Here is a 25,157-nt window from a genome sequence, read left to right on the forward strand (position 1 = left end):
CGAATCCAACACATCCAAGCAAGTCCCTCTCACCTGAGCTGCAGTGGACTGGACTCATCTGCGGAGTGAATGGAACAGCTACGTGAGTCCTTTGACAGACGGTGAGTGAGCGACTGAGACTCAAGAGTCCAGCAGATGGGAGCGAGTCCCCCAGCCTTAAGACTAACTGGAGCAAAGTTTCAACATGACTTTGGTTGGTTGTTAGTTTTGGTTAAATGTGATCAGGACTGTAAGTTGGTAGCATTTTCTTCATTTTCTAAACCCTCTGATTTGACCCGCGTGGGCGCCAGCTTCTGACCGAATCCATATTCATATTGTGCAGGCTGCAACATGGCTATCGATTCCGGAGGATCCTGCTCCAGCCGGGGCCTGGCTGCGGGAGAGAGAGAGAGGGAGAGGGAGAGAGAGAGGGGGAGGCACCCGGAGAGGGAGACACACTTAAAACCTGTGCGTCTCCTCCGCCTCAGCATCCTCAGCATCCTCAGCTCCGGCAGGAGGCGGCGGCGACTCCTCGCTCCTGGATCTTCCCCGGCGCCAGACATGCCTCACGCGCCCGGCCGGCTCACCCGCTCTTGAACCGGGACCCGCGGCCGCCTGCGTACGGATGATAGCAGCGCTTGAGGCGGATGGATTTCTCGCACCCCAAGTGATTGGCAGCTCCTGGCGGAGATGGGACCGAGAGTCAGCCGAGAGGGATCCGGAGTCGGAGCGAGAGCTTGGTCCTGAGGAGGAGAGAGTCGCTTGCGAGCCTCGCCGGGTCAGCAGGAGCCGCCGGGGGTTTGACGCGCCGGAATGATGCGTCCCAACCGCGGCTTCATCCTGCTGCTCCTCAACGGAACCGCGTGTTTGGTGAGTCCAGAACCAGCCGAACCGCTCACTTCTTCGAGAGCCGACCCGCGTGCATTCACACGCACGAAATAAAAAAACACAACTTTTGTTGAAAAAGCTACTCATCTAACAGCAGTTGTGGACCGAACACAGAGTTAAAAAAGAAAAAAACAATAACGCCATTTAAATCCTTAAAGTTGTGACGCAGAGAAGCACTTTAAAAGCAGCCAATTTTCCAGCCGATTATTGCGCAAATCCCGCGAGTCTCATTCAGTTCAATCAATAATGACATTTAATTCCTGTGTAAAACGGCTGTATTTACCGAGCAACATTCATTTGGGATGTTTGCAACACTAATCCCCTGCCCAGCATGAAAGCGTGACTGTCATGTTTTCTTTACGTTGTATTAAATAAGGACCGCTGCCGAGTCCTGCCGAGCAAACCTCTGTTCGTTGCACAATCATCTTGAATTTTCCTCTGGACGCTTCACAGTTTGGCAGCTCTCACATTTGAACAGAGGGTTCATATGAAGGATCTTATTCAGCAGCAGCCAGACAGTGATGTTGGGACGACGGAGGCGTGTGGAGCGCACCACACACACACACAGCACTGTTGTTACTGAGCCACTCATGGGACGTAAAAAGGCATCGGCCTCATCAATGAATCATGGCATATTGGCAGGAAAGTTTGCTGATGAATATGTTGAATGAGAAGTGTATAGAAAGAATAGGTGGCGTCGATTTTCATTTCCACCTCAAACATTTTGGGCCCTGAAGAGGTTCGAGTGACATTCCATCCCAGCTGTTGTGTTGACACCAAGCAGATGTGGCTTCACTTCTTAAAGCCGACGACTTCGCTCACGAAAACACACTCCGGACATCGACCTAGCAAGACAGCAAGGTCTTGGGCCCCACTCTATAACGTTAGTCTTCGGGGAAGTGTGCGCGCAGCGCTGCCTAGGTGGCGCTAGGGAGTGGCCTGCTGGTGCTTTTACGTGGCCTCGAATGGCCACAGTTTGAACCTTTCTCCACTGTGTAATGACAGCTCAAATCTCAAGTTGCTACGGCAACAGAGAAACGACCTAAATTCAGAATTTATTAATTAATTTCATAATATATATGTACATAGTCAGTCATCATTTGGGTTTTAAAAGTTTGAAAGACAACAAAACCTGTTTAAAAATACTGACGATAATGTGTCAATAACTTTAAATATGAACATTCATGTTGAATTAAAACGATCTATCGCGCAGGACCTCCTTCAATATCATTTCATTTTTATCATAATATATAGCACCATGAAGAAAACTGATACAGTTTAAAACCTAAAAAACTGTGAAGCGACTCAGCAGTGGCAGACTGAAGGATGGTTTTTAATGAAGGAAGTAAGTGAGGCCGATAAATGCTCTGATGTGAAGCGCCATCCACAGAAGGAACCAGGAATTTATCTGCCGTAACTCTCCACTCCTCCTCTCCCTGTCGCTCTGATATGGACCCAGCGGCAGTAGGGGGCGCTGTAGCTCAGACGATGGGAGTGTTTCTCCTGTTCTCATGTTTGAGCGAGAGAGAGAGAATCGTTCAGTGATGAGTCATCGATGTGTGGCGGGCGGCTGTCTGCTGATTGGGCAGATTTGAATGGGCACTGTTGGGTCGGCCATGAAGTGGGCGATAAAAAAAGAGGGCCTTTGGCCCAGCTCGCCCCGGAGTTTGGGTTCATGGCAGAAGTGTCTCTTGGGACCACAGTGTTCGGTCTCACTGGTATAGTGAAGGACCCAGGAGAAGTGGCGCTGAGTCAGGGTCGAGGTTTTCCGGGTCACGGCGGGGCGAGTGTTTGGTGTTTACAGCTGGATCCTTGGTGTCAGGAGTAGGATGGCATCCACCGTAGATGTTGAACCCATTCTGGGCTCCAGACCCACCGTCTAGCCCTCAGCATGTATGTGTGGTGTTCTCCTGCCAGAGCGGTGAGGAACACCTGGCTGTGTTCAGCCACGTCATGTGACCTCAGCTGCTGAAGTGCAGCGTCTGGCAACAGCCCTTAATGACCATCTGGCTCATCTCTGAAGGTAGCAGCAGATCTGAACAACAAAGCCCGGCTGTGTGACTGACAGCACTTGGAGTGTGTGAAGCTCGCAGACAAACGGCTCCTCTTTCATGTTGCGTCTCTCCGACTTATTAAAAAGCAGCGTTTTTAATGAGGAATGGTCTCCCGACTCGCAGGAGGAAGCTGGAAAACATCCTGGAGGCTCGGGGCTGACACGCGGCCCAGGAGATGAGGAGGCAACGTGGAGGAGAGATTGAGAGCATGTTTGATGTCTGCGATTGTGCTTCCCGCCCTGTGAGGCTGCTTCTGTTTTTATGATGGCGCTCGGCTGGCGCTGCTCTCAGCGCCCACGTACCCCACGACAGGGTCGAAAGTTTGGTCCCCGTCACATGACCGCTCCATCCTCGGGTGCATTCCTGCGCAGAGGAAGCACTTTTGACTATCACAGTTATTTTCACTTCGTACGATTTTTATTGATGTTTATTGTTTTCATTTCTCTACAGAATTTTAACTTAACTGTTATTTTAAATCATAAAATTATTTTATGACCCTCAAAGCTTTGCCCATTTGAGCCTGCATTTTTGTATTTAATAATAATAGTCGTATTTATAATAATAACAATAATGGGTACAAAAAAACTGAAATAACTCTGCTTATTTTTTCAATATCTTTGTATTTGTAGTTTTATGGGATTTTGCCCAAGCATTCTAATTGTAATTCATTTTTAAAAACATTTTCTTGGTCGTGACTAGAATGTAGGTAGGCTTCTTCTTCCAGCTAAAACGTCATGATAAACCCATGAATCATGAGAGAGATGGACAGAGGTGAAGAAGAGAGTGAAGGCAGGGTGGAGGAGACGGCTGTGGCATCAGAGGAGCAGAGAGAGTGACTGCCTGAGGAGCTGCCATGACAGCTGAGCACCTCACCTCCCGGTGAAGCCTCGGTTTCTCGCACCACATAGACGGTCTCTTGCAGCCGAACGCGAGCTCCGAGCTGATTGTGTTTGTTGTCTGGATGACGCTGCAAATGAGCTTTAAATGTGAGCGTAATGTTCCCGAACGCTGCTTTGTTGACAGAAGCCGTCAGTGTTGATGCTCCCTAATCTGAAGTCGCACCCGCGGACCCGACCACACGCTGCGAGGAGGCTCTTCTTCTTCATCCGCGGTGCCGTGCCACGCAAGGACGCGGGCTAATGGGCCGCGCCGCCGTGCCACGACGCGCCGCACCGCTCCCGCCCCGGTGTCTTGTGAGCTGCGGGGCGACACTCGCCCCCCAGGTCTGAAGGAAACCATCATGAAATTAATTGTGCTGCCCCCCCCTCCCCCCTCCCCCCTCCTGAGCTCGACACCCCTCAGCAGGGAGGCTCGGCTGATTCATTAGTCCCGTGACGTTGATGAATTATGCAGCCATTATTAAATTAAGTAACTTTTAAAAGCAGAGCAGTGATTAACAAATGCGTAATCCCACGCCGCATTAAGATTTTCTGTCGTAATAGCTCTGCAATTCTCCGAAATCAAAACTCTCCCGGGGATGATTTTTCCCTCCTCCTTCTGGCTCCGAACACAAGGTGCCACTGTTGTGGTGGGAGCGAGGGACGCGGCCCTGACAGTCAGGTCGGCTGGGAGCAGCCTGCTGGTCGCTCGTGTCCTCGCTGACTTCAAGGCTCTGTGAGCGCTCTGCACCCCTCGCTTGCTTCAGGAGGCAGATAAGGTTGGATACTTGTGGTTAAAGCCGCCGAGCAGCTTTAAACTCACGGTGTGTGTTTCGCTGAGCCACATGTAGCTCACTCAGTTTCATCATGAGAGAAGCCGGATGGTTAGCAACTGCCTAGCGTTAGCTAGACAGCTTGGTCACGCTGCTGACAAACACACTCGTGTGTTGAATCAAAACACACACACACACACACACACACACACACTAGCAAATTACCTCTGGCACCAGGACGATGCATCCTGGAACACGCTGCGCTAGCTTTAGCATCTGAGGCATCGAGGGAGGCTGGCAGGTCTCAGACCTCAGCATGTCGTGTGGAGGATGAGCCGCCATGTTGTTGTAGCTGAGCTGAAAACAAAACAAGATATTTAAAAAGTTGTTGAACATTTTCAGGCTAGCTAGCTTCCTCTTCTGAGTCAGTACGGGACGCAAAAGTTGTGTCGATGTGTTGGTGTCGAGGTATTGGACCATCTAAAGCCGGTGGCTTGTTCAGCTGCTTCAGTGTAGTGGCATTAAACACGGAATGAATGAATCATCATCATAGACAAATACTCAGAGTGCGCAACCTTCCACCAATAAAGAATCCTTTAAAGAACTAAAATTCCCGAGCCGGGATTTGAACCCTGGACCACCAGGACGTATGGTGGTTATAGGATATATATATGTATGTATATATATATATATATATATATATATATATATATATATATATATTTTTAGGGGTGGGATTCGATAAAAAAAAAATTCCTAGTTATTTGGAGAATTTGTGATGAATTAATCTCAATGAATCGCAGTTTCATGGTCTAAGAATATTTGCCACAAGAAGCCACATTTTTTCAATTTGAATGAATTTGGTATATTACTGAATCCATTTTATAGACAGACAAACATTGGAAACATTAGCTCCTTAGCAGAGGTGATCGCACTAGAGGAGGTGGGCTGCTTCACAATAGCTGCTGCCTCCGTGACAATCGCTACAAAGTACAAAGTGAATCAAAGCATAAACAACACAAACCTGGATCCGGTCCGGTCCAGAACCCTCTCAAGTCTCACCACATCCCTGGCCTCGCTAACCTTCAGAGAGCAGCCGTATGGGTCGGCGGCACTGTTACATGACAGTGGAACTCGATGAGAGTCCGAGTCACAATGAGCACTCGATGGCGCGGCACTGAACTGCGACTGCTCCTTTCCTTACAAAACGGCATTGATTGGATTTTAAAGCAAAATGTGAACACATTTACCGCTCACTTAGCGGCGAGATGAAAAGGATGAAGCCGGAGAGGGAGACAGCGGGAGGGGGAGTTATGTGGTCACGTTGAGGCCGCAGCTCCTCTGCTGCTGAAGAATTTTCTGGAGACCAAGGTTTGCCTCTCGGTGGCCCTGAGCGCCGCCGCCGCGCCGGCTACTTCTTACAGTTTCACGCCTTGGCAGCGGAGGAATGCAATGCCATCCTTTATTGAGGTTCAGACGAATTTTGTTCTGAGCGGCGACTGATTCTTGTGACACTCAGGTTTCCTCCCAGAATTGAAAAACATGCAGAGCTTCAACCTGTCCAGGGTGTCCACCGCCTCTCGCCCCCCAACACGCTACACCAACACTTTCTGCTGCGATCCAATACCAGCATCAAAGCAAGTCGAGCAAGATCAGAGGGAGTCGCTCGTGATTCATGGGTCTTAAAGTCTCTCCCAGCTACATAGAGAAGAGGAGGGAGACCAAATCAGAGTGCCATCAAGAAGCCCAGGCAAGCACAGGGGCATCAAACAGACTTGACACTCCAAACCACTGCTGCTGAAGTAAGAATCAGGGTTCAGACCGTGACCCACAGCACTCCCCGCTGTTGAGTCCAGGAAATGACATTTATTACTCTCCCCAGACTGACCTCCGGGGGACCTCGGGGAACATCCCCCCTCGTCTTCAGTCCTTCTCCTGCCCCTCAGAGAGGCAGGCAGAAGCCCAGCTCTCCCGACAGGTTGACAGTCCTTCACACAGAAGCCGTCCGGAAAGCGCTGTCCAGTGCAAATGAGCGGCGCAGTCTGCAGGTGAAACAGAGAAAAACCTTGGAAGGAATCATCAGCTGGGGCTGAGCAGTGAAAGGTGGATTACAGTGCGCAGCTTAGAGAGAAATCACTGGCAGCCTTGAGTGGATGGTGTGGGTGGAATTCCCTGGAGATGCAGATCAAGATGCAGTTCACATGAAGGAATAACTTAAAACTGGGAGAAGAAACATAACAGACATTGTTACAGATGTAACTTGGCCATGTCAGTAGGGGCTTTTGTCAGAATCTCCAAAACTAAGTTCCACACTTTTTACTCCACACAGGCGGAAAGAACCAACACCTCATTCCACTGAGGCAGTTATCCTCGCAGTACACAGAGGACCGTGCTCCCAGAATGCTCCACTGAATAAGAGCAGGTGACTCCTGGTCTACCAAGGAAGCCTCAGTGAATCTGGGTTTCCCGATTCTTGGCCATCGTACAGGTGGCACTGTGGGGGGTGTACTTGATAGCGAGAGTCTTAAGGAGTCACCAACATCCTTAATCCTGTGACAAGCGCGAGTCGCCGCTTCCAGAACGACGTGGTTTGAATAAAAATGTGTTTACAAGAACCTGCTCTTCATCCTCCAAAACCACTGATAGATACATATTGCTCATGGCCTCCTCTGCATCCGTGGACTCAGCCATGCTTGTTTACAGAGTTGGAACCTCCGGTCACATCACAAGATGGCGCCGGTGTTTGACTCAGTTTAGAAGGGCTTCACACTTGTCTGAATTTTCGAATTGGTTGACTTGATGTCCGTGATCCTTAAATCCCCTTGGAAGCCCCATTAGCACTGTGGACCAAGGTCAAGGACTGTGGTGTCACCCAGGCCTGGAGGTCTACGGCTGGAAGGGTTGCAAAGATCTGAAGGAAGTCCTTGTGTTTCTAGGTGGGAAGCATGCTGTCAGTCAGGTGCACCTCCTTGTAGCGTGCCTCATTCCAGAGGTGCATTTGAAGGTAGTCAAAGACGAATTGAGAGGTCCACCTCAGAGAGCCCGGGCTGTGAAGACAGGTCAAGAGATGGGTGTTTCGATGGTGGGATTCTGAGCAGTGGCCAAGGTCGAAGTAGCCTGGGGGACCACGTCTTCCGCTTTCACACTGGTCTCCAGGACCAGTTGGTCAAAGGCCAGGCTAAGACATAGGAACTATGCCAAGGAGTGTAGGGGTTCTTGGTGCAAGGGGTTGGAGGAGTCAAGGTGCCTTTGGTTGCCTCTGAAGGTTACCGGGGGAAGGGCAGTGCTCAGGAGACGTGGAGGACTGGACATCTAGATACCGGGAACAAGTAAATTACACCACCGTTCTGGTTCCCGAGTGTTGTTTGTGACCCGGAGGCCCTGACTGTGCGGGAAGCAAGGGGATGGACCCACCTCTGGCTTTGGTGGAGATCCTTTCAATTCCACTTCCTGGTCCCAGTCCAGAACATGGCGTGTCCCTCTCCTCGCCCGTAAAACACGAGGCCACATCCATTGCCTAGAGAGGCCAGATGGGGGCGGGCCGATCCGGGTGAGTCCCCGAAATGATTGATTTATTCAAATCTCCCGTCGTGAGTCAAACCATCAGACCAGCCACGCTCCACTTCCTCCTCTGCCTAAATGAAGAGAGCGAAAATATATTTTGTAAATGGAAAACAGCAGTTAAAGAATTACCCAGGAAGATTAGTTTTCCGAGCCGCTGCGCCGATATTTGAATTTTGATTGGCTTGAGCCGGCCCTCGCAAGCAAGTCTGAAGCCATTGTTCTCAGCAGCCGACTTTTACCGAAGCCGTGACACTGTCACGTGGCGATTCTTTCTTGAGTAAAGCAGACGCTGCTGTGGATCAGCATCGTTTCTCAATCTCATTTTCTCCTTCTTAATTTCTATTATCATTTTCAGCTGAATTTTCTGATCAGTTTTATTTCTTTTGTTTAGTCTGTTTAATGTTAATGTTTTAATATTTTTATTTGAATATTTTGTTCAGCATGTTCTGTTTATTTCATGTATAATAATTACAGTTAAAATATTTCTCATGTTGTTTTTTATTCATATTTGCAATTATGTTGATTTTTTAAATATAATAATGATAAAAAATACAGTGGTTTTCTTTGAATACTTGTATGTTGTAAAAATATTCCAGAAAAATAATAATTTGTTCTTATTTTGAAATATTATGGTATGTTTAGCATGGGAAAAAAATACAAATACAATTTAAAAAATTGTATTTTCCTTGAAAAGGCTTCACTTGTCAGGTGTTTACTTTCTTGCTGCTGCTGCTGCTGCTGCTGCTGCTGCTGCTCAGGTGCTGTGATGTTTGTGAGTCTGTTTTGTCCAAACTTTTCATCCTGTTTGTCATCAGAGCAGGAGTTTGTGTCCTCGAGAGGTCACACATAAGTCATCACCAGATCATGTGTTATTGACACTCGCTGCGGCGCCTCCTTGTGTGTCAACTGTCGAGCAGGCGTCTGTGCTGCGTCCTCCACTGTGTTGTTGTGAAGAACATGAATTCTAACTTCCTCCGTCTTGAGCCGCGTCGCAGCCTCGCAGAGACTCACAACCTCACTCTGTTCCAGGCAACGCAACAAGGCAACACAACTGGCTGCTAACACTGAAACGCAAACTCATGCAGCAGAGCCGTCAACACATGGACACAACCATCTCAGACATCAAGACTGGAGGCGGACTTCGTCACATTACTAACTTACTCACGCAACTGCAAATGACTAAACACAACGCCAGATGCCTCAACAAACAGCAAACATTAGACACGCCAACAATTTACAAAACATTCAGTGCAACACACTCACAAACTGTGACTTGAAATTATATTTCTTATCACAAAAATCAACTCCAAAATAAATTTGAATAACAAAGGAGCTCAGTTTAACGCTCGACCGCACGCGACGAAACCCTCGCTAAACTGCGACTGACTGGACTGGACTCCCAGAGACCTTGTCGCCAAGCCCTGACTGAATGAAAGCGGAGCGAAGCCTCTAAAGATCGGTGACCCACCGGACCCCCTGATCCCAACCCTGCGCCGCCTCCGCCGTCCTCACTCGCCGACTCGTCGATATCTCATAATGTAAAAATGTGATAGCCAATTCTGGAGCCGCCGGCGAGCCGGGGCCCGAGGAGGGGCGGCCCTCCTGAACCCGGTCGATCGCTCCTGAAGAAGTGCGGCGAGAGTTTATTCTCCTTAACGCAGGACTGAGCTCCGGTGACCTGGCAGAGTAAATTATTCATTAGAGTCAAAGAGCCCCCCCCTCCCTCGCACCCCCACCTCTCCCTGGATTCAAAGAATAATTAGTTTTCAGGCGTCGGCCACTTTTGCACTTTAATCATGCTACACAAAGTCCCCCGCTGTGAGCATATTAGCTCTGGAGGAGCTCTGGAGCAACGTGAGCTGCCGCTCCTTCATCAAACATTGATGTCATATGAGAGATGGAGGCTTCACGGCGAGCGGGAAGTGCTTATTGAGCATGTCAGCGCAGCGGCGCACTCGGGCGCCCATCGATCACATGACAATTCTGGATCAAACACCAGGAAGTGAAGGGTCCGAGCCAGTTCCTCCAACACAACCACGCACGACGAGACACAACAGCAGCAAAAGACAAACAAGGAAACTGGTGTAAAGCAGACAAATGTCGTGACTGAAACAGGTTCCAACACCGCTCCAAGTTCTGAGATGGCTGGGTCTGGTTCTGAAGTGAGGGCTGGGGGGTGACCGCTGTTCCAACACACACCGTCGACAACATTCGCTCATCAGCAGCTAATGACTTGTTGAAAGGCACATGGACACGCTGAAGGAGTCGGGAATCGATCGGATCACTCTTCTGAACCCTTTCACTTAGCTTCCGCTGATTCTGATTCTGCTCGCCTTCACAATATCCGTGGGCCGCTGAGTGAAGCGAGCGCACGGGAGAGACGCTTCATCTTCTCGGGCCAAGTGAGTTGCCGAGTCTCCCTCTACCAGACTCTCCCTCTCTCCATCGACCCGTTTAACACACAATTAAATATGAGGCGCTGGCAACAGCGCCGCCTTGAAGGCTGAAAACAACAGAATCAATAAGCAATCTATAAACACAAGCCAACGCAAGAGCCGAGTCGCCAAACACCAGTGAGTCTTGACACACAGTAGTGACTCAAAGCAGTGAATCCTAAATGAAATGACACACAACTCTAAATGGGTGTGAAGTGATTCAGCAGTCCATGAATCACAGTGGTGGGTCCGCGGAGAGTTTCCCGCTCGCCGGAGACTCGGCTCAGAGCTGTGCATCTGTCACAGTAACAGGCAGCCTGGAGTGCCGGCCACCGCTCTCCGTTTCTCCCTTCACTCCCGCTGGGACGCGGCCCCGTGGCCGCCGTTCTCCCCGCTGAATGACTCACAATTATCTGAAATCTGGAGCTGGTGGCCGCCAACTGTCCGCCGCGGCCGCCTCTTATTACACCTGACGTACGACAGGAGCCCCTCCCCCTCCCCTCCTCCTCCTGCACTCTCTCAGCAGGAGTGAAAGAAATACATAAAGGCAAAACCAGAGCTCTCCAACTGTAGCAGCAGAAGACGGCAGTAAAAAAACAAACACGCTGACACGGCACAAGTGTGCTGAATCTCACAGCTCATATACTTCCCCAGTTAAAGGCAGAGCGGCGAGACATTTGCTCAGTGCCCACCACTCCATTTATGAAGTGACCTCAGCGAGCGCGGACCAGGAGCCATTCAAACCCATGCAGATGAGCGCACTTCACCACATTCTGGATGGAGATGAATCCGCCACTCGCCACTGGACTCTGAGATGTTGAAGGATGTCTGGCGCCCCCTGTAGATACTTCATGGGAACTGCTGAAAAACGTCACGAAGGAGTCAGACTGTTGCATTTTCATGATTTATATTTTCACTCATTTATTCTAATCCCACCACGTAGGACCCACTGGTTGTTTTTCATAAATGTTACCATAAATAGCCATAAAAAAAAGTTTGTTTTTGTTTTTATTTTATTATTGACTGTGAACAGAAACAGCAAAAGTAAAAAAATAATGTGACTTTGTTATAAGTTCCCCCCCAGGATTGTGGATTGTTTTCTATGAAGCCATTGTGTAAAGGTATGAGAAGAAAACTAGCACTAAGCTAACATGTTAGCAGCACAGAGACGAAGAATAACAATTTAAATGCAAGAATGTTTCCACTTTGTCTTAACACGTTTGATCACGTAGCATTTCATCTGTTAAAAGATGCTTTTTTTATCTGAAGGTGTTGCGGCTAACATTTAAGCCGTGGCACTGCGCCACGACGGCTAATAGGTAGCAGAAACCCTGCACTTGAAAACACACCTACACATTACAACACTCAACTCAACAGTTAGTCATTTTGAGCATTTATGCACAGCGCGAAAATATCAACAATAATGCGCTTCTGAACGCAAAAGAAATACTTTACACAAGAAACACCACGTCATAGTCATAAATGACTTTTATAAAACGTCATAAATGACTTTTAAAAAGTATTAAAAAGTATTACATTTCCCACCAGATAGTAGATTTTAAATAAAAACTTGAGGTATAGTGAAAAGGTATGAGTGGAAAGCTCGTGCCAAGCCACTGTAACGGTTAGCAACATGTTAGCAGTGCACAGGATAAGAATGACTTGTGAGGGATAAACTGTTCAGAATAAAATTTTAAACGCGACATGCTACATCACTCTCCTATTGTTTTCCCTGTAAGATTATGTTTTACGCTTTTTTTCTGGTCAGACAAAGTCATTTTGGAAGGGTTTGTTTTGTCCGGCGTGATCGCAATATGGCGTTATTTTGAGTGGCTTTGTAGCAGTGGCGTCGTGACCGCGGTCCGTGTTCCATCAGACATGCTCCTTGAACTATCTGTGCAAACGTTCCAATTCTGCCGAAAGCTTTCTGTCGTTCTGTTTATCGTACAACAGGCCAAACAGGCGTTATCGCGACAGACTTACTCAGACTTCCTGTGCTTTCAGCAGAACCCGGCACGAGACGGACAAACATGGCCGCCGCAATATGTCGGCCTCAGATAGGAGCATTTGGCTGCTTCTTAAACAACCGATGGGGATCTTAAAAAGCACAGAGCTGCTTCTGGAAGCCGAGTGGTGTTTTTCTGAAGAACCCCTGAGGGTTCCTTCTGTAGCTCGCCGCGGGGGTTCTTCAGCGCTATCAAGGAGAGCAGACTTCTGTGTCCAGCGGCATCTTAACAACAGAAATTAACTGCTCTCTCATCTTCACAATATCTGCAGTCGCAGGCGTGAATGTGCTTTTAATACTCGTCTTTATTATAGCGGTGTGGCATTTACAGAGGCGCTGTGACATTTAAGGTAGAACATTGTGGCGCTTCGGAGGAGGAACAGTGTGAGACAAAGACACAAATTAACTCTGTCACTTTTATAACTTAGCATTTCCATCTCTTCAACTGAAGGAAAAACAACGGAAGTCAATCACTGAAATGACTCGCTGAGTCCTGCCACTAATTCAAATCACAATGTTTATGAAATATATTTAAATATTGAGAAAATATATCATGTTTTTGTCTCACCAGTCACGTTTGTGGGGGCTTTTTTTGTCAATGTAAATGTGTACATTTGTAAATGTTGGGAATATATCAGATTTTGGGTGCAGCTTTGTCGAGATGTGTGATCCGAAAATTATTTTCAGAAAGTTGGCTCTTGAATTTTCCAGCCTGGGATGTACGTTTGGATCTGAAAGTGAAGCTGTGAGAGACCGAGGGCGCCCCCTCTGGACGTTTGGGCCAAAAAAAAAAAGAAAAGGCAGGTGTTACATTGACAAAGCACATCAGCAGGAACCATCGCCAGGCAGTGGAAATGCGATCCAACCTGCTAAGAAAGGAAATATTCTGGACTGAAAGTTGACCCTGCTGACTGGGTTGGAATTCAGACAAGTCCAGTCCGACTCCGTCCAGGAAGTGGGGACGTCCTCGCAGGCTTTTGCTGGTTGTTTTCAGTGAAACAGTATTTCAGAAAAGACTGTTTCCTCGGAACATTAAACAGAAGTTACCTGTTAATTGATCATTACTGCTGAATAATTATCTGTTCACAGTCTCTGCACAGCTTCTGCTGAGCCAAGCGTTACCGGCTTATCTCTCCTCCTCACCCTTTCGGCGGCGTTGGCCTCACGAGTGTGTGAGTGCCTGCACGCCCCGGCTCTCATTAAGTCACCTAATTGGCCCTCGCACTTTATTCCTGCAGCTCACTAGTGTTCACACGTTCATCCTGACAGGAACAACGCTGCTCTAACTTTCACCCGAGTTATGGCCCAACTCTCATCGTTGTCTTGCCCAGTTTCCCATCTGGACCAGGGATGGCGAACTCCTCGTACGTCATTGAAACGCCATTCCGATAACGTACAACATCGTCTTACTTTTCATACAGGTTCGGGTTCAAGGGCCACATTTCACGGCAACAGTCGGATCGCTAGCTTAATATGATGAACTTATCCTCACAATCGAAGTGAGCGTAACGTCAACGTAGTGAGAGGATCGAAAGGCCAACCCACTCTCACTCCAATGGCCAAATATGTTGGCACTTGTAAATGGACTTTTACGTCCAATATTGGCACCGAAGTCAGCCTTCACTGTTGAACAAGGTTTTCGGGAGATATAAAGTAGCATGGCGCGCCTTAAATAAGTTCCGCCATATCTTCCGAAAAATGGTCTCCTTTTAAAGACAAAATCTCGTGATTGTGAACACATTACAACTAAGTGGAGAACAAGCGGATAACATGCAACGCATCATGGAGATGGAGGTGGACGTGAACAAGGCAAGAAACATCATAATAATGGAAGTCCGTTGCTCGCGGAACTCAAGACGTGCACTCTGGATATGAAGAGACGGACCGCATGAGGACAGCTGCAGATTCACTTCTCACCATTAAGAACTAGCATTTCCATAGTCCCCGATTCAATAAACGTCAAAACTCTTCCTTGTTTCACTGCTGCTTCTTGATTGGCTGTATTCCATTCCAAGTTTCCTTATAATGTTTCAAAATGGTGGTCACGAACCCATCTGGAGGCACTGGGGCGAAGTGAGCTTGAGTAAAGGCCCAGTGGACCTTAGACCGATCATCATGAAGTCGCCCTGTAGCTCAGTCAAGTGAATGTCTCCTGGGGCTCCTCGTGTTGTTCAAGAACTGCAGTTGAAATGAAAGGATATCATGAAAGATTTCATCCACGGTGGGACAATAGACAGAAAATGGAGAGGGGGGAGGGGCCACATGTGGACCCCCGGCTGCACTTCACGCAGGCCTGCCTTCTGCTTCATTAAAAATGGCTTTTATTGTGGAAAATAATGGTCACAATTCTCGTTCAGGGAAAGCTGCGAGAGTGAAACACAGCGCCTGCCTTGGCCCACTTTGAAGTTCCCTTCTTGGAAAATGTTGATTTATGTGTTTAACAGGATAAAAGCCTTTTGAAGAAAATTGGTTTGGCTCCCAAATATTGATCTAATAGTCAGGCACCGCGGGCGTATCAGAGTTTTAATTTAGTTTTGGTGTTGGGACACGCTCTTTGATCCCTCCAGCTTTGCTAGCGGCTGGGAAAGAGCGGTCGGAGAAGTTCTCCCAGAACGTAAATGAGCGCTCGCGGGAGGAGTAAACAAAAGAATGCAATAACACCTGCAACTGTAGATATCATTGATGAAACGTCAGTGCGGCACCCACTGCAGGTGTGAAGAGCAAATGAACTATCGACTCAACCATAAAAACTTGTTTCTGTTTGCTTTCAGGTGGCACTGGGACAAGAAGATGGCTCGTCCAAAAGCTCCTCTGACGACTCCTCCAAGACTGTCGGGGTCCTGGGCGGACAGGCGCCTCTGTCCCCCTTGAGCCGCTGGATGTTCCACAGCAAAAGCAGAGCGCCAAACGCCACCTCTCTGGAGCTGCCCTACCGCTCCCCGGGGCCCTTTTCCAAGCAGGAGTTTTCCAAACAGGAGTTCTGGGAGATGCTGGGCAGCGACCTGCTCAAGCCAGACTCCTCCAGTTCCAGGGTCAAAAGGCGGCCCATCGTCAAGACCGGCAAGTTCAAGAAGATGTTCGGCTGGGGAGATTTTTATTCTAACATCAAAACGGTGCGGCTGAACCTGCTGATCACCGGCAAGATCGTGGACCATGGGAACGGCACGTTCAGCGTCTACTTCCGGCACAACTCCACGGGCCAGGGCAACATCTCCGTCAGCCTGGTGCCGCCGGTCAAGGCGGTGGAGTTTGACCTGGAGCGCCAGAGCGTGGTCTACCCAAAGGACTCCAAGATCTTCAACTGTCGAGTGGACTACGAGAAGGTGGACCGGAGCAAACGAACCTCGCTTTGCAACTACGACCCGTCCAAGACCTGCTTCCAGGAGCAGATCCAGAGTCACGTGTCTTGGATTTGCTCCAAGCCGTTCAAAGTCATCTGCATTTACATTTCCTTCTACAGCACAGACTATCGCTTAGTCCAGAAGGTTTGCCCGGACTACAACTACCACAACGAAATGCCGTACCTGCCGTCGGGCTAGAGTACCCGCCGGGTGGGAGGAGGAGTGTGAGAGGAAAACTGGGGCCTCGGGAAGTCTCATGACGTCAGGCAGAGCACCTCTCCGTCGCCGAACAACATCGATACACAAAAAAACAAGCGACGCCATTATCCAATTAGCCAATCCGTCAGCGCGTTAGCATGGCTAGCTAACTCAACTTCTATGTAGAGCCTGTTTTACCAACACAGTTTGCACCTCACAGGGCTGGTGGTTCTATTCTGAGTCTCCTGGATGACGGAGCTCTAATATTGAGGAGAGTCCAGGCAGAGGAAATTCTTCTCTCTTTCAGTCACTGCAAAGCTGGTGACTCCAGGTTCCAGCAGAAAGTTGTGTCTCTTGGCTCAGCTCTTTTGATAGACTGTCTGAAGGTGATGCACCGATCCGCCTCTCCCAAAACTCCACAGTCCTGAAGCTCCTCATTTACATTCCACCATCAAAACAACAAAACTGAACGGCAGAATCCACCATGGCAGGCAGTGGGTAGACCAAGCCCTGACTCGAGCACTGAACAGCCCCAGACTGCTAAAACGAAAGACTCAAATCCCTTTTATGAGTCGCACAAACGCAGTTGTGAATTTGAGTCCTACAACTGGAACACATCTCGAGCATATTCCAAGAATCAAAAGTCAAATTGGAAAATGAGTCAGTTCATATCAGCAGTGGCATAAAAACCAGGTTGCAGGTTTGACGACGCGTACCTTGAGCCCTGGAAGGTCGTATCCGGGGGAAAAATCTTTTTAACGCTCCCCTCGAAAACGCTGAAATCTCAAGCGGCCGCAGTGGTTATCTCATCCAAAGTTGTTGTGCTCCAGCTTCACCTGGACAAAGACGGAGAAATGGATTTATTAAAAAGCTCAAGTCAAGTTTGCTGCCGAAGAGAAGTACGAAGATTCTGCATGCAGATAGAATTTAGCTCTGAAGAAAGAAGTCAGGGAGGAGCGGGGGGCGCCAGTCGGTGAGCTCTTTTAATTAAAGTGGAGAAGGAGACGTGGAGAACGCGGCCCCTTCTTTTGTCCCCTCTGCATGAAAAAGATTACATTTTGTTGCCGTCAGGATTCTTGATTTCACGCCTTGATAACTTTGACTTCGCTCTCTCTCGACCGAAAAACTCGCCGTTCTCCACTCCCACCATCCGGAAGAAATGAAAATATTATCATGATAATTACGTTGAATCTTTAAAACAAATTAGGAACACAAAATAAAAAAGTCTCATCAGCGGTCACAAAAGAACGTGACGGCGTGATGTCGCCGTGCCGTCCCCGGCTAACTGCTCTCATTAAGATAAATGACCGCCGGGCGGCTCGTGTCGTGTTGCCAAACAAAAGCGGGAGAGGAAGCGGACAATAGCGCTCTCGCAGCCGAGAGGTTATTGTGCCTGCGAGGTCGCCGTGACTCTTCGGTTCATTACGGAGGGAACAGTGGCAGGACAGGTGTGAACGGGCGCCAGCAGGAGAAGCCGCTCGATGCGCTGCGATACCACAGTTATGGATTTTCTGAGCCGCAATGAGGCCGTCTCAACCCCTGCGCCCCCTCAGGGGAGAGGGGTGCCGATTAACAAGGTGTGAGCGGGTTATATGAAACACTCTGTTTCGCCTCGGCTGAGAAATGCCTTCTCTGGGCTCTTGTTTGACTCCGAGCTGCTTCGTTGGACACAAATGTCGCCTGGGCGTTTTAATAATGCGAGGAAAGCGTGGGGGCTGTTTCAAACCTTTCTATGATCGTGCAAAGGCGACTGTTGTATTGATCTGGGCTTCTCCTTTGAGACCAAATCAGAGTGATCAGAGTTGCTTTTGCAGCCTACATCAGGGGACACGTGGGCGAGAGGGTTTTCCGGACTTCAAAAACTATCGTGATGATATAAGTAAGAAGTGAACCCTCAAACCAATCACCAGCCATTCTCATAGCACTCAAGTTACATCCAGTATTTTCATCTTAAACGTAGAGTTTGCCTTCTGGCTCAGCTCGATTTGCGAAGCACCATCTCACCCTGCTGAATCAGGAGTTGTTGTTCTGGTACGGTTGAAAATCCTTGAGCCTCGAGCCAGTCCTCACAGAACTAGAGTTAGAGGTAACTACTATTTTAACCTTGAGCCTGTTAGGGGGCGGAGCAAGTACGACACACCTGGAGCGTCAAGCGTCAACTCTACCTGGAGTGAAGAGAACATCTCGATAACGTCCCTTCTTCCAATGCTTTGCCTTTGAGGAACCTTTGGTTGGATGATGAGTGCCCATCTGTTTATTTTATGAGGAAGGACAAACGGATCTACGTTAATGAGTGGTCATTCAAAAGAAAGAGTCCAAGCTAAAATGCTCCACTGAAGATCACAGAAAATCAAATAATAGCCCGAAAATGAATCAGGTTTCATCTAACTGATCACACAAAAGCCACTTTCAAAAAGAGAGCTCCATTTGAAACATCAGATCAACTGGACAGCGACGCCTGGACTCTCTTCCCAACATCAAAGGAAGGTGTCATCTGGTCCTGGCGCCTGTCACCCGACCCCGCGGCCTCCTCTTGAACCCTCCTGCCCCACTGCTCAGCATCCTCTCTCTCTTATCTGCCGTCAGACGAACGCGCAGTTGAGGAATCTCCCGTCTTACATAAGGATTGTTAGAGGCGCCGGCTCGACACAGACATGCCCCAGTAACCTCGATACTCTTCCCTCAACGCTCTCTCCTGCCATCCTGCAGGGCGTCCTGAGAGAAGCCTCAGCAGAAACCAATATTGGGATTGCAGGCTGGATGAAGCCCCCGCCATCCTCAACAATCCGCTCCGACTTACAGCAATACTTTCAGAGACTCCACCTTCAGATGGAAGGACTTGTTGTGGACGAGAGCAGCGGCCTTACGACGGACATTTGTGGACATCTGCAGAGTAATAAAAGAGAATTATAAACACACATATATAGATGAATATTTAAAGACCTGAATAAAGCTGTATCTAAATGTGGGGTCATGCAGTGGAGGTTTTATCTTCTCATTCGTTCCTCGGTGTCATGTGGATGATTAAAAACACGACGGCAAGTGACTGTGGTTGTTTTGAAAATAAAGTACGAGGAAGTACTTGGAACACAGCGCGGTCCTGTCTGGTGTCGCTGCGTGCTTGTGAGTGTGCCGGGGTGTTTGATCCGCTCCCCACTCGTGACCTGACCTCCCTGACCCCGAAACTATACTTAAACTTGAGGCTAGTCCTGAGGCTCGTGGGGAAGTGAAAGTATTTTAAAGAGAAAAAGAATCTTTATTTTCCTGTTAGTAACAAAACTACTTCAATACAATGATAATAAATGTATTTTCTCAATTACATTATAATTGAAAAGAAAAGTCAATTATGTCCCATACAATAAATCTAAATACATAATATATAGATTTCATTAAATTCAGACAATAATGTTGATTGAAAATGCTTATGAAAAATGATCTTTAGCACATTAATACGTCACATACTTTGTCACAAACTATATCTATAAAAAAGGAATAGTTTGCAAGTCACTAACAGTAAATACATAAGGATGAATTTTTATTAAAATTTTATATATAAATAAAATAAATAAAATAATCAAATAATGATCATTAGTTGCTCAAAATAATAATTATATTTCAAGTGTTATTTACAAATTGTGTCATGAAGGAATCCTTATCTATTATGATGATATGAAACATTAATGTCATTATTTCAATGTTTTCATTTTTCAGAAACATTTTTGTGTTTGGTCTTTTTCTTTTATAATCACATCTTTCAGTTCCATATTACTGTCTCTTCATTCTTTTCTTTCCACCTCATGCCTCATTAAACATATTTCATAATACATCACACATGAAAACATCATGATACATTTGAAGAGACAACAAGCTTTGAGCTCTCAGTACATTACGAACTTATGTTTTAGTATACTGAAGTAGTTGCATTCTTTACCTGGCTGATCCCTGTCATACACGCTCCTGTCATTCTCCTCCCAGTCAGAAACCAAAGCAAGGGAAACTTCCAGAGCGGCTGCTGCCTCTCCATTCATCGTTCCAGCGAGCGAGCGAGCGACCCCCGAGGGTCCCCGATCCGTCGCTGAGCACCATGTTGCGGAGTTCGTTTCATACTCCATTAAAATATGGAGATATGCAACATCCTCCGTTGACAAATCTGAAGATCCTCGTCAGGACGGCGCCGGTCCGATACCTCCGTTTATTAAAAATCACATTCCATCAGTCACCTGTGACTAATACGATTCTCCCCAACGACTGGATCGGGAACCTCGTGATCTGGGCGCAGACAATATCTCAAGTCATTTCTTGATCCAGGAGACTCATTTATTCAGGGATATGGAGGAGGTGTGGCGGGTCACCCTCAGAACGGCTGCGGGTTTCATTAGTCTGGGAGCTTCTGCTCCTATTTGGCTGCTTCTTCTCCTCCCGCAGCAGAAGGAGTCGTGGGCCTGAGCGGCCGCAACTCAGCGGATTCTCATCATGTAGCTCACGTGACGGACAGACGACTGCAGAGCTCACATCCGGGCGGTAATTGGGCTTGTGTTAGACGGATGCAGCGCGAGTCTCTGCTCGGAGAACTTGGACTGGCGCCGTGTTCTTTGGCATTCCACAGCACGCCTCCATCTGAACACAGGGCTGCGGAGCGTAAACCCAAATGTACCTGCTGCAACTCTGGATTTATATTCACAATGCAGAGTAAAGCGGTTTCACGCCGCAGCAGGTTCGGCCCGGTCGAGCACCACAGGGAGGTCGGGTCACAGAATCCCAGACTTCAGTCAACGCACTCATTAACCCATGAGTCACTCCATCTTGTCAAGTCATGAATCAGAGAATCAAACACAGGAAGTGGGAATTAATAAAGTCCAAATTTGAGAAAGAGGAGAAGTTGTGTGGAGAGAAATGAGACGGAATTAAGGTCTGAGTCATGAAGAAAGGCTGAATTAAGCCACTCAAAATGAAAGAATTAGTTTGACTTTAAAACGGAGTTTGACAGGACAAAATGCAGAGGTTTGAATTTGAAAGAATCTGACATATAAAGGACGTTTGAATGAAGAAATTCTAAATTAAAAAGAGCTTTAAGTCTGAATTAAGAGGGAGAAGTGGGGAGAAATAAGAGTCAGAATCAAGGATGTCTGAATTCAGACTTCGGACGTTAGGAGTCAGAATGAGTTATGAAGGCGGGCTGAATATTTTAATAAAAATATGCGCTAGCTTTACGTCTGAATTAAGAATGAGGAGATATAAAGGTCTGAATGTAAGAAAGTCCGAACGAAATGAGAAGAGATCAATGTCTGTTTACAAAAGTCTGCATCAAAAAAACAAAAAAGTTGACAATAAAAATACATGAACTACAAGTGTGAGTGGAGAGAATCTGAGACACAAACTCTGAGAGAAGCAAAAGGACGTCCAAGTCTGACTCAAGGTCTGAGTCATGGTGAAGGTCTGAATTCACATCTCAGACACTTGAGTCTGAACGAAGGAGGCCAAAGTCAAACCAATATTCACACAGGAAGTCCGACTGGTCCGGCTCCGGACGCCGACAGCAGAGCCTGCCAACCCTCCTGGACCAGGAGCTTCGTCTTCGCGGCGGCAGGTGGCGGTTGCCGACAGCCCAGCGAGGAGAAGGTCAGGCCTGCTCGTCAAAGACGGAGCGCACGAGGGGCAGAAGAAGCGGCGGGAGGCAGCGAGAGCTGGCTGAGGGAGGAAGGAGAAGAAAGCACAGATGGCCTCAGGCTGCTGCAGGAGAGAAGAGCAATCTCATTAAGGGGGCAGAACTTCACACACACCTCCATCTTTCCACACTCAACCTCCTCCACTCGGGAAATAAAGCCTTTCATCTTCTCTCTTTGCATCTTGTGACACTGCAGGTTTTCCTCTGGCTGGCTGCTTCTGTCTGGGCTCTGCTCCCTTCTCCTGATCATCCCTCGTCTCACGTGAGTCCAGCTCACCTGCTCGTCTGGTGCTCCCTGGGTCTGAGCTCCTCACTTCACTTCACTTCCGTCCTCAACTGAGCTCCACCCAGTCGCAACGCTACCTGGACCGTGTACGCAGGCGTGCCAGCTCCCCCTTCTCAAAAGAAGAAAAAAGAAGGCTCCGGAGGAGACACTTGTCGGACCAGGGCCCGTCCCTGCTGTGGAGGTCCAACCATAATACTTCAGGCCTCTTTTACTTTCCAATGTTTCTGCCAAGGGTTCTCCTTTAGGATCCCGAACCTTTCCCCCTTCACTCGTCTGAAGTGCCCCTCCAGGTAAAATCCGTTGAGCAGTGCATGGTGCCCATGTAGCACTGACTCTTGAGAGATTATGGCTGTGTCCCATGTTCTCCCCCTAACACTAGCACTAGGTTGTGAGCGCCCTCCTCTGTGAAGCTCCTCCACTGTGAAGCTCCTCCACTGTGAAGCGCCCTCCACTGTGAAGCTCCCTCCACTATGAAGCTCCCTCCGCTATGAAGCTCCCTCCACTGTGAAGCTCCCTCCACTGTGAAGCTCCCTCCACTGTGAAGCTCCCTCCACTGTGAGGCTCCCTCTACTGTGAAGCTCCCTCCACTGTGAAGCTCCCTCTACTGTGAAGCTCCCTCCACTATGAAGCTCCTCCACTGTGAAGCTCCTCCATTGTGAAGCTCCTCCACTATGAAGCTGTTTTGTTTCCAGTGTTGGAGACAACGTTTTGGAAATGCCAGCTCCAACGTTTCTGCAAGCTCTTGCATCGGCGCTGATCATCTCACTTGGTTTGGTGAACCAACGGAGAAGAAATGGGCGGAGCTTATGTTGTGTGATAGATGTGTCAGAGGAGTGAGGATGCTAACGTTAGCCTGGATGCTAGCCCACTGTTGTTTGTTCAGAAGAAATCCAAACCTGCTGTTGAACATCCATGTTGTATTGCTCATGTTGTGGGACATTTGGCTCGCTGACGGGTGACACCAGAGAGAGTCAACAGAGGGAAGAGTGGTCCTGGCTACGAACAGACAGCACGGCCTCCGATGAAGACGCCACTGCAAAGAGGACACTTAACTAAAGCGATAGCCGTGATTTAAATCCAGTGACAAGGCTTTAAATAGCAGCCTGGGATCACAGTTGTGCCCTTTGGCAGGGTGATTATTCACTCCGCAGCAGACGATTAGGTGAGGAGAGATATGCGCTCTGAAAGAAACCGCAGAGAAACCTTCGTCGTGTCGTGCCAAACGCCTCAGCGTGTTTATGGTGAAAAGGGGAGGCAAAACAGAAAGGTTAGCGCTCTCACCACCACCACTTCTCCTGGGTGTTGTCATCCTCGCAATGACTTCAGTGGGGCTCTGCAGCAGTGGAATAGAGATGAGGTACTGGGACAGGTGTGGGGAAAGAGCTGACTCTGTCGGAGGTCAGCAGCTTTGTAGCCAAAGCAGCATGTCACTCAGAGAGACTCAGAGTAGCAGCACAGCTCAGTTCAGGAGACATCAGGTCAGGATGTCTCATGGAAGAGGGAGGAAGCCCTGGGTCTGACCCTCTGGAGAGGTGATGTCCCTCAGCTGACCTCAGGAAGAGAGTGGGGACAGGGGACCTCTCTCGTGGAACGGAACCATGACGCAATCTGAAATAGATGGAAAAAAATACAATTTTCTTTCATAATCATCAAAAGAAAAATATAAGAACACATTTTAAACACACTTGGGTCCCGTCCCGCGTCTTCAACCGTAACAGGTGGGTTACCATACTGACAATCCTGATGCAGTTTTCATCCGTACGTCGTGATTTTGAACCACATTTGAAGCACCACTGGCCACATTTGGCCCTCAGACCTTGAGTTGGACACGTGCCTTATTGGAGAGAATTCAATTTAAATGTCATGCTTCATGGAGACAAACCTGTAATCTGGCCGCTCTCCAAACCACCAGCTCACGTGCGCGGCATCGGCAGTGAACTACAGAGAAGAAGAGCTTTTTTTTCCTCTGAAGAGCAACAAATCATTTTCTCAGCGCTGGTGAGCTCCCGCTGCGGTAAAATCGTCGGAATACATTTCTGCAGGCCTGTTTCCCACTGCAGAGGATGAAGCGAAACCGCTCGCTGCGTTTTCACGTTTACAAGCGCGCGGAAAGGCCGGGCGCGGCGGCGGGAGGTAATGGCGAGACATTAACGTGACCCTCAATGACAATGGATGCTGGTTCTGCCGCTGACATTTGAGAAGATTAGGCCGCCAAATGACTTGGCGTGTACTTTCCAACTTCTCCAGGCTGAGAGGAGGAGAGCTGCGCTTCCATCACACCAGCTGAGACCAAACTGCTCATGTCGTTTTTCATCGTGATGGATGGCGACTAATATTGTTCCTTATTTCTTCGTAAACACGGATGGATTGATGTGATGCAGCACGTATCCCCAAACTCACTGGAACCCAACTAACCAACAGCAACCATTTCAATATTTGGGATTTTTCAAGCTTCAGGTCGGCTTATATTTATTCCATTTTATTTATTTATTTTATATGTATTTCGATTGATTTTAGGCAGAAAATGTTTGAATCTGCTTTATATTTTTTTCCTCTGCATATTATTTTATTATGTTTTTATAGGCTTTAGTTTGTTTTGAGGATTTTTTAAAAGTTTGTTTATCATTCTGCTGAGTTCATTTTTTTTTAAGACTCCATTTAAAAAATAAGTGGCACCATTTCAAATTTCAAATATATATATTTGAAATAAAAATAAATTTCATTTCACTTCATTTATGTATAGATATATATTTATTTTTTATTATAATAGACTTATTTTTTAACTCTTTTTTTTTAAATGGCAATACTTTTTGGATTCATTTCTTTCCTTGTTATTTTTATAAATGTTTAAGAAAATTCAACAAATTCAGTTTTGTCTTGTTTTCCCATCTTAGTTCTCGGGTTTCGTCTCCAGCATTTCCATGTGTTTTCCGACAGAGAAGAAGCGAAGCTCCGGCGCAGCTCCCGTCCCTCCACCAGGTCTCCAGTGAAGTTCTCGCCTCACATCTCCGGTGCTCGTCTGTCAGCTTAATTGGCTGCGATCACGTTCAGCTCGTCGCACTAATTGATGAACTCCGCCAAACATGAAGAG

At 47.8% G+C, this 25,157-nt stretch overlaps 1 protein-coding gene across 1 annotated transcript; it reads left to right on the forward strand.

The window, feature by feature from the left end:
- The first annotated feature begins 485 nt into the window (after positions 1-485).
- Positions 486-19,187, forward strand: LOC128750708 (neurexophilin-1). Its single transcript, XM_053851148.1, has 2 exons — positions 486-849; positions 15,348-19,187. The coding sequence occupies exons 1-2, from the start codon at positions 793-795 to the stop codon at positions 16,113-16,115; spliced, it is 825 nt and encodes a 274-aa protein (XP_053707123.1). The 5' UTR covers positions 486-792; the 3' UTR covers positions 16,116-19,187.
- Positions 19,188-25,157: the final 5,970 nt, after the last annotated feature.

This window comes from Synchiropus splendidus, chromosome 19, assembly GCF_027744825.2.
Source record: "Synchiropus splendidus isolate RoL2022-P1 chromosome 19, RoL_Sspl_1.0, whole genome shotgun sequence".
NCBI lineage: Eukaryota > Metazoa > Chordata > Actinopteri > Syngnathiformes > Callionymidae > Synchiropus > Synchiropus splendidus.